Genomic DNA, 12442 nt, shown 5'->3' with positions numbered 1-12442 from the left:
CAGAATCTCACACTCCAGGCTGGCTGCAGCCCCAAAGCCTGAGTTTCTTCACTTGAAATACTGCCCAGTGTTATTTTGGGATGTGACCTGATAGCGGAAGCCCACAGGGACCCTGAAACGATAACTGTTCCAGCTGCGATTGGTTGCCCAGCCCTCACCGATGCCAGCATGGGTTTGTCAGTACTGCTGACAAACAAGGACTCAGCAGCTAACACCTCCTTTTCACACCACAACAAAACCATGCCTGAAATCACACAATCTGGTACCCAAAGGAGGGGGCAGGGGAGTTCATCTATCTCAGGGAAAGGGTTGCAAGTCCTGGCATGACCAACACAAGGGAGCCAGTTAGTTTATGCTGGAAACAGCAAGGTTTCTTTTATATGAAAAGAGGAACCACCATTTCACTATCTGATACAAGCTCATTTGTTAAACAAACATAAAAGATGAAACAACAAGAAATACTTAAGATCAAGGTAACAAAACCCCAGAGGAGAAGAGATTCAAGGCTCCACTCTGGCCCATCCCACTGATCTGGAAGAGCAGGAAGACTGACCAGAAAGCAAATTGATCTCCTCACTGGGGACTGCAGCCTTCCTCTACTACTCCTCTGCCCATCCCCAACCTAAGTGCATATGAAAAGTGTGGGGGAAGAGGGAAGGAGCGCAGTCAGACTGTAATGATTGTAGGCACTATCAGATCACTAGATAGCACTCAAGGAAATTATGATCTGGAGACGAGCATGTCATGGAGCTTATAAATTCTGTAAGGCCAGTTGTTTCCATAAAGATGCTTACAAGCAAGACCAGAGAACAATGGCTAAATTTATTCCCCGATTCTTTCTGAAAGGGAAAAAGCCTCTTCATTGCTTCTGACTAATTGAAACACCTACTTTCTATTGCAATTTCATTTTCTCTGCAGTTTCTTTTCCACTCATTCAAGAACTATCAACACTTAGAAATCACAAGCTTGTCCTTTCCTTCCCCTTCACTTCCACACCCAAAATACCTCAATCCTCTCTATCACAAAAATTACACAGCTGACCGACAAGCTAGGATCTCCCTGCTATTTTGGGGAAATGCATAGACCTATTCCTCCCTCTACAGTACAGACAACTGAATCTTGCATCTTATGCTTCACAAAGCACTCTATCTCGTAATACAAAGCGGCCTAGAGACCTCACCGTGCTCAATTTACACCAGACTTAAAGATTCACATCACATCCAAGATAACACCTTGCAAAGCTGACTTGAGATTGCCACATGATGTGACAGAAGGGTCTGGAGAGGGCTCTGCAGCCCGCCACAGCCTTCCTACTTACTGTATGCCACTTCCAGATTGCTTCCCCAGTAGAAACCAGAAGTTCGAGCTGGGGAACACAAATTAAGCTACAGTAGAAATCCAGCTGATACTTTTCATCCAGAGAGAGTTATAAACTACTTTCTCCAAAGTCTTTTCTTGCTCACAAATCAAAGAGTCAGAATGCAGTTTTTCAGTCTCCAAGCTGGTCCAGCTTACTGGAGGCACACTGGAAAGGGCACACACTCCTGCAAGCCCTGCATCACCACCAGCTCAATTTCGACTGCCATGCTTTAAAATTCTGACAAAATCCATCAGCACCTACCACCACAAACACGAAACCCACTGAGCACTGGCTCTCAGCATTAGGTAGGCAGCTGCAGGCTCACTGAACACCCTGGGTGGGAATGTAAAGACCTACCATCACCATGAGAAGAAAGTGAACTATTCCAAAGCCAAAGCAGATTTCCAAGTCCTGTCCTATCCCAAAAACATACAAGCTGTCTCAGCGAAGACCACCATTCACCTCACTCTGCTCTTCTACCATGGGTTATTGTGCAGAAGATAATGAGTCCATCTTTATAGCACCAAAAGCACCTTCTAGATGCTCATCATTCTTGGTGCACGTATAGGCTGGACAAGAGGCAAAAGGGAGGAGGAAGAAGGATGCATGCAGGATGTCTCTCCAATAAAACCTCTCGCCACACCCAGAACATTTCTGGAATTTCAAGTGAAGTAAAAGATGCTCTTAATGCTCTGTTCCTGTGTGCTCTGTACCCTGTCATACTTTGGGAGGAGTGGGGTAGAAACCAAAAATATTTATTTTTAAGCTGCCAGTTTACCTGTTACTGATTTTGTGTTCATACATGTGCGGGAAGCATGTTCATCCACATTCCCAAGCTACTCAAGATGACTAAAGAGTAATCAAATACAACCAAAGCCTAGCAACACAACTAGCAACACAAGCTGGTGTCCCCTTGATGGCATAACAGCTTTCGTCCGCTGCCACGTAGCTCTTACTTCTGCTCTCCGAGGCGCTGAAAAGTTTGTTTTTACTTTAACAAGGAAAGATGACTTTCTCCTAGCATAAGAAACAGGGAATGCCCAGAAGGAAGATCACTGCCACACTAGCACAAGCTGCACAACACACTTCTGTGTTTTATGAAAGCTTTTTAAATTCATGGCTTTGCCTTTTCTCTTACATCCACTTCAAAATGGGACAAGATCACCGATCAGAAGGAACAAAGGGATTTAATTATGCAATGAAATCACTGGATCTGGCCCCTCAGGTATGTCCCTGGAAGCTCAGCCTCTGATCTGACCAAGGACCACATGTGAGCAACTAAAAACGAGACAGTTCTCAGGTTCTGCAGCAAGCTGATTTGGAGGAAAACCCAAGATCCTGGTTACAAAACTAAGCATGCACAAAAACCTTCGAGTCCTATTACGTGCCACTTGCTCATCCAAGCAGTCCTTAGGTAAAGGAAATAAGTGCTAGACTTTTACTACTTCAAGGAAATAACACCTGCCCACTAAAACAAATATCAGGAAGGTAACACTATCAAGGCTTCAGACTCTGCTAGATGGAGTCCATATTCCCTTCCCTTATGAGGAGTTTAAGCTCCTCTCAGGCTTCAGTGCTGACAATTACAAACCTAAGATGGGGACTAGAACATGCAAGAGAGATTCGTGCAGTTTCCTTGCTCAAAAGAGAAGCTGAAAAGCTCATTCTTCCAGGCTGGCTTTAGACAAACTGGTAGAAGCTGCTGGCTCTAGCTGCACTGCAGGAAAAAGAGCATTTGGAAAGGAGGCTGTCAGGAGGAGGGGCTCAGTGTCACACAAGAAATTTTACTCTGATTGCAAAAATAAGCTGCTGTTCTAATCCACCTCAGTAAATCTAGGTAAGTCTGGTTGTTTGGCAGAAAGCAGGTACAAAATAAAAAGGGAGGACGACAGACAGAAGTGCTGCTGGCTTTACTACATTCCTGCAACGGGAGACCTTGCAAAACAGCCAGCACTGCTACCGCAGCAGCCATTGATTTTTCAGAGGTCGATACTCCACTCCCACAGATCTACTCGGCAGGAGCTTTAATCACATCTACTGCTCCTACCCTGTGCTACCCCTCCTTCTCTTCCCCCTCCAAATAAATTTAAAAAAAAAGGAGGAAAAAAAAAAAAAAGGAGGGGGCAAGGGTACTTTCCTCCCCCTCCAAACACTGAGCAGACTAACAAATTTCATATTCTCAGTCTTCGGAGACGAGAGATTCAAAAGCTGTAGTTGCAGCACAAAGTATAGAAGGAGCAACATGATTCATCCACAGAACAAGATGTCGCTGAAAGGAAAACCCACCGCATGGAAGGCCCACTCAGGGAGCACTAGGTGCTGAGCCGCTCTGCAGGACCCTGGGAAATGCAGCAGCAAAACTCTCCAGAAGAGAGTTTCCGTTTAACCCATTGAAAGCCGCTCAGCTTCTAAAAAGCATTCCCAGGTTTATCTAAACATTGAGACAACATAAAGTATTCCAAGCAGCAGTGGTAAACGCTGAAGTTTTGCTTGGCAGAGTAGTGTCACTTTGGCTAACACAGAAGTTGGCCCAGCCATCTAGCAGCAGTATTGCCACACAAGAGGACAAAACCTCCAGCTTCAACAGTAACACTGACCCTAAAACAAGTTGCAGGAAAGAAGCATGGAGGACCCCAAGCACAATGAGCAGCAACATCGCAGCAGCATCTGAGGATGCTCTCAGCAACGCTGAGTTTATGGAGGGTGTTGGGGATGCAGGGGGAGCAAGACGTACAAGTCAATCACAGCCATCAGAAAGGCTGATCTGACACCAGGCCTTGGGAAGGCAAGTGCAAGCGAGAAACTAGCATGGGTCTCAGATGACAGACCACAAGCTGTTTATTTAAAGAGCTTTTGTTTTTCTTCCAGAGGTTTTTAAATATTCTACTTCAGTCTGAAGACAAACCCCAGATCATATAAAACGCTAAATCACGTAAGAGGCAGGAAGCTACGCTCTTTATTGCCAGCCATAGGGATATTCCAATTCCCCAGCAGTGCTTCCTCTGGAAGGCGCTTTCCAGTTTCCGATGTGTTCAATTTAGACTCCAAAGCATTTAGTCATCTCAGCATGTGATTATGCCACCATGCCAACCACACGAGTTAGGGTGGGCAAAGAAATGCAGTAAAGGCAGAAGTCTGAAATAATTAAAGAATTAAAAAGGCCCCTGTTCAGGCCAATACTTTGGATTTTAAGACAACTCAGCTTTTAGTATTGTTATCAGCCTCTTTGAAACAATTAAGAGTGACAGAATCAATTCCTAAAAAAGTGGAAGGAAGATTTTAGGAGAGAACAAGATTTCTAAGGTATCAGGTATTTGCAAGCCTGATGAATCTGGCAGTTTCCTCACTGGAAAAAAAGCTGCTGTAGAGACAGCTGAAAGCTGGTAGCTCCTTCCCAAAGTCCATTGTACCTGTGGGGAGGCAACGATGGAGCAACACGAGGGGCTACGGCTGAGCCCCCTGACACTGCCAGCTGGGGCATCTCTAGAGAAACCACTTCCAGTCAAGAACCTGTCTGCAATACCACACCCGTACCCAGGTACCACGGATCTGGATGGGACAGAGAAACTGAAGACGCATTTGGAAAGAATCAAGGAAATTCTCCTCTCGCCCTGGCTCAGAGCAGCGAGTGTGCACAGGAAGAGGTAACATAACCATGGAAACCTGGCCCATGCGAGAAGCTGACGTACACCCAGTGCTGCCCTCGGGGTCAGGGTGCCAGAACAGTCAATTCCTAGAGATGTCACTTCTTGTCATTTCAGGAAATTCAGGGGGTTTTTTTGGGTTTTTTAAATAAAGGTTTCTACTTTCCTGGGTAAGACTTGATTCAAAATTATAATAAAAACCAATTATACAACTCCTCCTCCAATTACCAGGGCTTGTTTGAAATCACAGCATAAACGTTGTACCCACAATGGTGCGGGCACAAGCCCATAGAAGCAGCGTGGCCGCTGCAGGAAGGGAGCAAAGCAGACTGAGCCTTGGGCCCCTGCCATGCCCCACATTTGAGCACCATGTGGAAACAGTTTTCTCCATGGCATTTATGATCGTGCACGTCTCCAAGACAAGTCAATCCAGCACACCAAAAGGACATTAACAGGAAAATGATTCCTGTAAACCGAAAGCTCAGGTGTGGCAGCGTTTAAAACGCGTGCAGTGCTGTCAGCCAAAGCTAAACACCTTCACTTATCCCTGTGACCGCTCCACGCAGCAGATGAAGGTCACACCAACATGGACTCTCCCTCCCCTACATGGTGTGGGATCCCCGGCAGGGTTAAGTTTTGATGGGACAAGGAAGATGATGAGGCTAGTATGTCCGATACCAGACTGACAAGAGGGCCCCGCACATTTTAAAGGGTCTCCAACGACACCAAGTCAGCAGCAAAAGAAAGTGAAAAACTGATTTCCCTGCCCTACAACAACGAGCTTCTTGAAAGCGCATTTAAAAACTGAGGGTCACCTCGCGAGGCGTGCGCTTCAGCAATTATGACACAAGGAGCAGCTCTGTATTTTCAGGCTGCAGCAGTGCAGGGGATGCGTGTGACAGAGCACGGACTATTGTTCGGGATCCAAGACCAGAACTGGTCATCCTACAGCAATTTCCTGATTAAACACTGACCCGCCTAGTCACTCCGGTCAGGCCTAAAAGAATGAAAGCCTGTCCTCTCCCGAGCAAGCCACCAGCCGTCCCCGCCGCCCACCTCCACGCGGAGGTCGCCGTCTCCTCTTTCCGTTGGGTCCGTAACTGAAATCGCTCCTAAGAAAACGAAAGGCTGGGGGTTAGGGGAATCAGTGCGAGGCGTGCAGGCAGGAAGCAGAGCTGAGCCGCTCTCGACCAGAATAGAAACAGGAAACGAGCCCGGCATCGAGCATAGCACAGCCCGCTGCCAGCGCGGGCTCCCGCGAAGCTGCATCCGTGGCTCCGCGCGGCATCGTCACGAAAAGGGACATTTATTGGCAACAAAGGCGGAGGGTTCCGCGCAGCCCGGAGCGGGCCCAGGCGATGCAGCGTGGGGTGGGGAGTTTCCTCCCGAGCACCGGGTCGGATTAGCTCAGTTCAAACCCGGAGGAAGGAGTGGGAGGAGAGAAAATTGCCACATGGACAAATAGCTGAGCAACCCTGAGAAGCAGGTCACAGGCGTGAAACATGTCACTGGAGTGGCTGGAAGATTAGGGTAGCTTTGCAAGCAGCTCTCCACACTCTCCACTATTAGCAAAATTAAAAAAAAAAAAAAAAAAGGCACAGCCTTCTCAAGAAACCACACAGAAATGACGGCCACAATCACACATGGAGAAAAGCTTAGGCAGAGGAGCCTTGGTCAGGAAAAAAAAAAACCAAACCCAAACATTTTCAACTCCTTATATCACCATAACTTGGAATCGAAAACTTCATATTAGCATAAACTGGAACGTACCACTCTCTCTCATACCAGTGTTTCAGGTATTGTGCTCCTCAGGGCAAGCCTTCGGGTGCTGCTGTGTTTACCTGCATATCCACTGTAATGCCCAGGCACCACAGCATGCAACTAACCTGCTTTGAAATGCATACATCACTAATCCCTCTCTTAAGGCAAGCAATAAGACAAGCTCAAAAGGCCAAATACAAACCAAACAGAAGCAGGAAGTCCCATATGGAAAAAGAAAAAAAAAAAAAAAAGAGCTTAAAGTGACCAGCAGATTCAACTATAGAAGGTTATTTTCCCCTTCCCCCCAAAAAATTGTCAAAATGATTAATTTTAAGCTCAAAGAATTTTTAAGAAAACGTTCATTTCCTGGGCTGCACCTCCTTCCCCATCTACAGCAGCTCTGAGACAGTTTTTTGCTGCATTTCAGCCTGTTGCATTGATTATTTCCAGGTCAGGGGACACAGCTGACAGAGCTCAACTTTATTCCACTTCAAGTACCTACAGAGTACAAGTTGAAATGACCACTTTGTAAGAATGTTAAATCCAAACGGCGCTTCTGTGACAACCTCCAGTGTCCAAATTCAGCAACTACTTGACTCAAGAAAGGAAGAGGTAATCAAACAAAAAATACCCCGCAACTGCTGGGGATATTCACATAAGGGTTCTTTCTGCACAATCCAAAACTCTGCAGCTTCATTCCTCTCCCCTCCTCACAAAACTTAATTTTGCTAAATCCATACTGCAAAGACCCAAGACCAGAATGCACGTTCAAAAGTCAAACAAGGATCAGGAATTTGTCTTCAGTTGGTTATATTCCTTTCTGCAATTGACAAAACACTTTTCAGATCTAAAGTCAGAGATGAACTAAAGTGAAACACAGCTGAATAAGCAAAACAGTTTTCCAATAGTGCAAAATACTGAGATTAAAACGATTCCCACTCCACATCAAGATGAAAATAAGTTGCCCAGGACAGGGATGGGGTTTCTCCCTCAGGCTACACAGTACACTGACCAAAACAAACTAAGGACATTCTGGGGTCGGAATTCTGAAAATCCTGTCCAAGCTGCCCCAGTTTGCTTCATTATGTATCCGCTGCAACAAAAACTCAAACGCAACCTTGCTATTTCAGGACATCCAAAACCTAGCCAGTATCCGTCCTCCTGGTTCGGCCAGAAGTCCCACCCTATGTAGAACCTTTCCTGTTGAAGCACTGCTGAAAACAATAGCTCTCACAAAAGTTTTGGTTTCCACAGATAGGAAAGTTTCACTGAAGAAATCCCAGAAAGGCCAGTGAAAAGCAAATAAAAGCCAGCACACGCTGGTATCAAATCAGTTTTGCTTTATAAATGGCTTTTGGGGCCAACCTGGAAGTCCTAACGCCACACATACCAACTTCTGTGGTTGGGAAGGTGTAAACAGCCTGGCGTGGCAATCACTGTCTTGATGCTCTACTCCTCATCCATCTCCAAGACATCAGGAACTTGCACTCAACTCCTTCACAGCAGCCCATAAGACAGAGACTGAGGCAAGATAACAATCTGTTGCATGTTCCATAATGAGATACAAAATTCCTCCCAACAAACCTAAAACTCCAGAGAACTTTGCAGCAGAACTGATTTGCAATCCAAACGCAAATGGATGTCCTAGTACCCTATTTGCTTCCCCTACACTTGCTACCACCACCTTCCATGTCTAAGCAGAAGGTAATTAATAGCTGGAAATATTTGATTCCTACAGACTCAGAATCCAAGCCTCAAAAGGTAAAGACACCAAACAAACTGGATACGACTTGCCAGGAAGAATTCTTTGCTAAGGAGAAGAGACTAGGGAATCTCCTGGGAGAAACAGATTTATACTAAGGATTCCTATTCCTCTATTACACCCAGACACAAAAGACTACGCTTCACTTCTCCCATACACAATAGCAATCTAAGTTTAGTTTAGCTGCAATCCTGACAGAGACTCCCTAGGGAAGCAGCAAATTCTTCAGAAAAAATTCTTCACCTAGCCTGCTACAGGAAAAGAGTACCAGCCAGGACACTCACATGGATGCATTACTCTTTAAAAGGCATCAGTGAGTTCAAGTTAGCAGCAGGATTCTCCCCCAAAATACAGCAAGTATCATCTTCAGAAAGGAAACAACAAACCAGGAAATACTTAAGCTAGAACAGCCTGTAACACAAGCAGAAATGGAAGACCAGACATTTTGCTGCTTACAGATGAGCAGACAAAGCATTAGAGAAATCAGTAATTTGACTCTTCTGCTGTTAAAAGTCTGAATACAGGAACATCATCAGGAAAAAGTTTAGTGACACAAAAATTGTTATCCGGATGATATCTTGAAGACCCCCACCCAGAACGCTCAACGTGACATTTCTCAGGCAGATCCTAACAAAGCCAGCAAGAGCTCACAGGAGTTGAACAACTTGACAACATCACAATCTAGGAGATCACCACCTCCTGAAATGGTGATAGGATCAGGCGAAGAAAATACTCCCCCCTTTATTGCTTAGAATTCCAACATTAATGTTGATGTACAATATTCATGTGTAAAGGCCAAGGACTCGTAAAGGCACTGGGTGCATAAATTTAACACTTTATAAGAACCTATAAGGCAGCAAACCTCCTTTTCCTGCTGGAGCTGATCTATGTTTAATTAAAGATGATGCATGGCACAATTTGCCCCAATTCCAAGATACCCAGTGAGCTATTGCACAGTGCCCACTGAGGCTTAGAAAAGGGCTCAGAACTCCACAAAAAATTAAAAGCCCATAAACTAACTATGCTTCTGTAAGTCATACATAATGGCAAAACAGGGATCTAGGAATCCTCCCGAGTAGGATAAAACTTTCTAAAACAGACAGACTGAGCAATATAAGGAAGATAAAAAGAAATTGATAGCACCCTTCCACGTAGCTCTTTTGTTTCTAAGCATCCCCAGGCCAAACTTCATGCAAGAGACTGATCACTGAAACAAAGAGTTGACTTCCATACACTTCAGAGGTCCTCCCTTTAAACCATTCCACAGCATCACTGTCTGATGCATTTCTCAATTTACAGACAGGGGTGCTGGTCTTGTCCTACAAGATCCTAACAAGACAACAAGGAATTATGAAACACATACAAGAGTAAGGGTGAATTTCTGCAGGGGGGGTCTCCTTTTTTAAATTTTTGCCTGCTAAGGAAGAGAAGGCCCAAAAATACACCAGGGTTGGGTAAGCTAAAGACTGCTTTATTTCTTAAATGCAAATCATTCGGTGATGAACTCAGAAAAACAAGATGACTATAAAGTCTGTTTAAAACAGAAGCAAGCTTTATAGTTAGCCACTTCTAAAAGCTGGACCTATTTTTTACACCCTGGATTTCTTTTCATCAAACCTCTAAAGTACCTGATCGGAAATTGGTGGACATTTAAAACTTTTAAATTGGATCAAATTCCCTTGCTTCTAGGTTCCTTCACTTTTACAGCCCAGATGGGTATCTTTTCTTAAACCGCTTGGAAAAATGGAAAACTCGAAAGAGGCCAAATACATATAACCACAAGGTATAAAACAAACTCCCACTTGGTGCTGAGAAGGAGCCACTTCTGCTAAGCAGAGCAACTAATTCCTATAATCTGAGTCAGAGGGCGCTGATTGGTAGGATTCATGAAGGCTCTATCAACAATGCTACTGAACAGGACTTCCCACCGTTTGGAGCTAGAGCAATTTCTTCAATTACTTCAGTGGCTTCACTTTTCCTACATTCTTCGCCAGAAGATGGGTCACATGGAAGAACTTGTGGAGAGGCAGAGTGGAAAGAAACATGCTATTTAAAAGGATTTTTCCCCAGGCCTCAGAACAAATTAAATCTTTGTAATCAGGGTCCAAAAGGCAAAAAAAAAAGGAAAAGAAAGAAAAAAGAAACAACCCACAACTACTCCCATTAGGTGGTCAGAACTAGAATCACTTTGTATTTTGGGTGACAATTTGTACCCACAATCCAAAGGAATTATTTCAAGGGGCTCACAACAAAGCCGTTCTCATTGCTGAGAGCAAAAATAACTTTGCTATGTACACAGCTCACTCTCCTCTGACCAATCCAACTGCAGCTTAGGAACCTGACTTAGCCAGCAGCTAAATAAAAAAATAAAAGCTCACTCTTTTCCTACTGGTTACAATGAAAGTAACCAGCAAAATCAGAACTCAGCAGCTCAAAACTTTTCCTCCAAGTCAGAGGCACAGAACAACTTGTGCAAATTAATCTAAGCTTTTAACCCTTCTCCACTTTCTTGATGAACTTTTAACCCAAAGTTAAATTACTCTGGTCCAAAAAGTGCTGGAACACTAGGCACTAGTCTCACACCCAACTGCTCACTCTACCTACAGCAAGCAGATTTAGAATGCAAAAGAAAATATAATTCTCCATCTGTCAAGGAAGAAGCTATCTGTGACTGATCTTCCTCACTCCACGTACAATAAACTCGTCTTTTTCACCAACTGTTCATTCTGATTGGACCAAAGAAGCTTAAATCAGCAGTATAAGGATCCAATGACGCAGAAAGGGAACCACGCTGTCAGTCTGCTAACCACCAGCGCAACAGTGGGCTGAAGGAACAATAAAATAAAATAAAATAGAGACACTTTCCCCTGAAGGTCAGGGTCTACTCTAACAGCAGTCAGGTAGTTCAGACACTACAAAAAGAAAGCTCAAAAAAAAATAATAAATCTTTTGGCTAGAACATGAGACCAGAGTATTTAGGGTTAAACTTTACTCTCAAATCCATTACTTTTGTAAATTACATTTAATCTCCAGTGGGAAGCCAGAAGCTAATGACTTAGTAAAAAGCACAAGCAGCCTCCATCATTCCCATTTCCATGTGGAATACTACCAGTGCTAATTTATCCTGCTGTGCTTCTGATTGCCCTCGCCCCATTCACTTCTAGAGCAGCTCACCACTCACCGGCAGGCTAGAAGGTCTGGACTGAAGATTCAAGTTCATATCTTCTTGCCCTTTACTGGAAGCCATTGAGGGAGCAGATGATGCCTGGGACCCAAATGAGTCTTGAGATAACTCCTGAAACATCAAGAAACACCAAAAAAAACCACAAATGGGAATAAAATAAAGGCTCTGCTGGAATCACCCTGGTATATTCTCAGATTGTGGAAGAATTATGTACCCTCGGTGACATTTGCCCAAAACAGGAAATAAGACAGCAAACAGTTCAAGCCAGCATGTCTACTGCTCTGCAGGAGGACAAATACTGCTGGACTACTACAGAGAGTGTTGGGAGTAGAAGTCTAAAGCATGACAAAACAGTAATTCTCCAGCTTTCCCTTATTCTAGATCCTGAAGAACAGAGACTGTCCTGGGAGACTGCCCGCTTAGCTTCTTGATCTTTTAACATCTTACGATAGCTCTAAGTACTTCATTACACAAACAAGGCAAGTCAATTAAAATCTTTCAATTTTTCAAAAGCTACCTTCGATGCACTGCAATGTTTGCCAAAACAACCCAGCCAGCTTTTCACACAACTATTAAAATATTGTTAAGCCTTGCTGAAAATAAATATGGTTTATGTAAAAAAAAAAAAAAAAATTGCTTCATTTTTTCTTCAATCCCATGCACTTGCTGCTTTATTTCTCCTCCCTAAGGCCAAGTTTTACATTTAAGAGCAAACTCGTCTGTCACCATCT

At 44.1% G+C, this 12442-nt stretch overlaps 1 protein-coding gene across 1 annotated transcript in view; it reads right to left on the bottom strand.

The window, feature by feature from the left end:
* ARID1A (AT rich interactive domain 1A (SWI-like)) overlaps positions 1–12442 on the bottom strand; it is a 57814-nt gene that overhangs the window by 23300 nt on the left and 22072 nt on the right. Inside the window, exon 4 of the mRNA XM_010576147.1 lies at positions 11709–11822. Within this exon, the coding sequence (XP_010574449.1) occupies positions 11709–11822 (114 nt within the window). The remainder of the gene's footprint in view (positions 1–11708; positions 11823–12442) is intronic.

Source organism: Haliaeetus leucocephalus, unplaced genomic scaffold (assembly GCF_000737465.1).
Source record: "Haliaeetus leucocephalus isolate CR32 unplaced genomic scaffold, Haliaeetus_leucocephalus-4.0 Scaffold517, whole genome shotgun sequence".
Classification (NCBI taxonomy): Eukaryota; Metazoa; Chordata; class Aves; order Accipitriformes; family Accipitridae; genus Haliaeetus; species Haliaeetus leucocephalus.
This window is presented reverse-complemented; position numbering and strand designations above follow the sequence as displayed.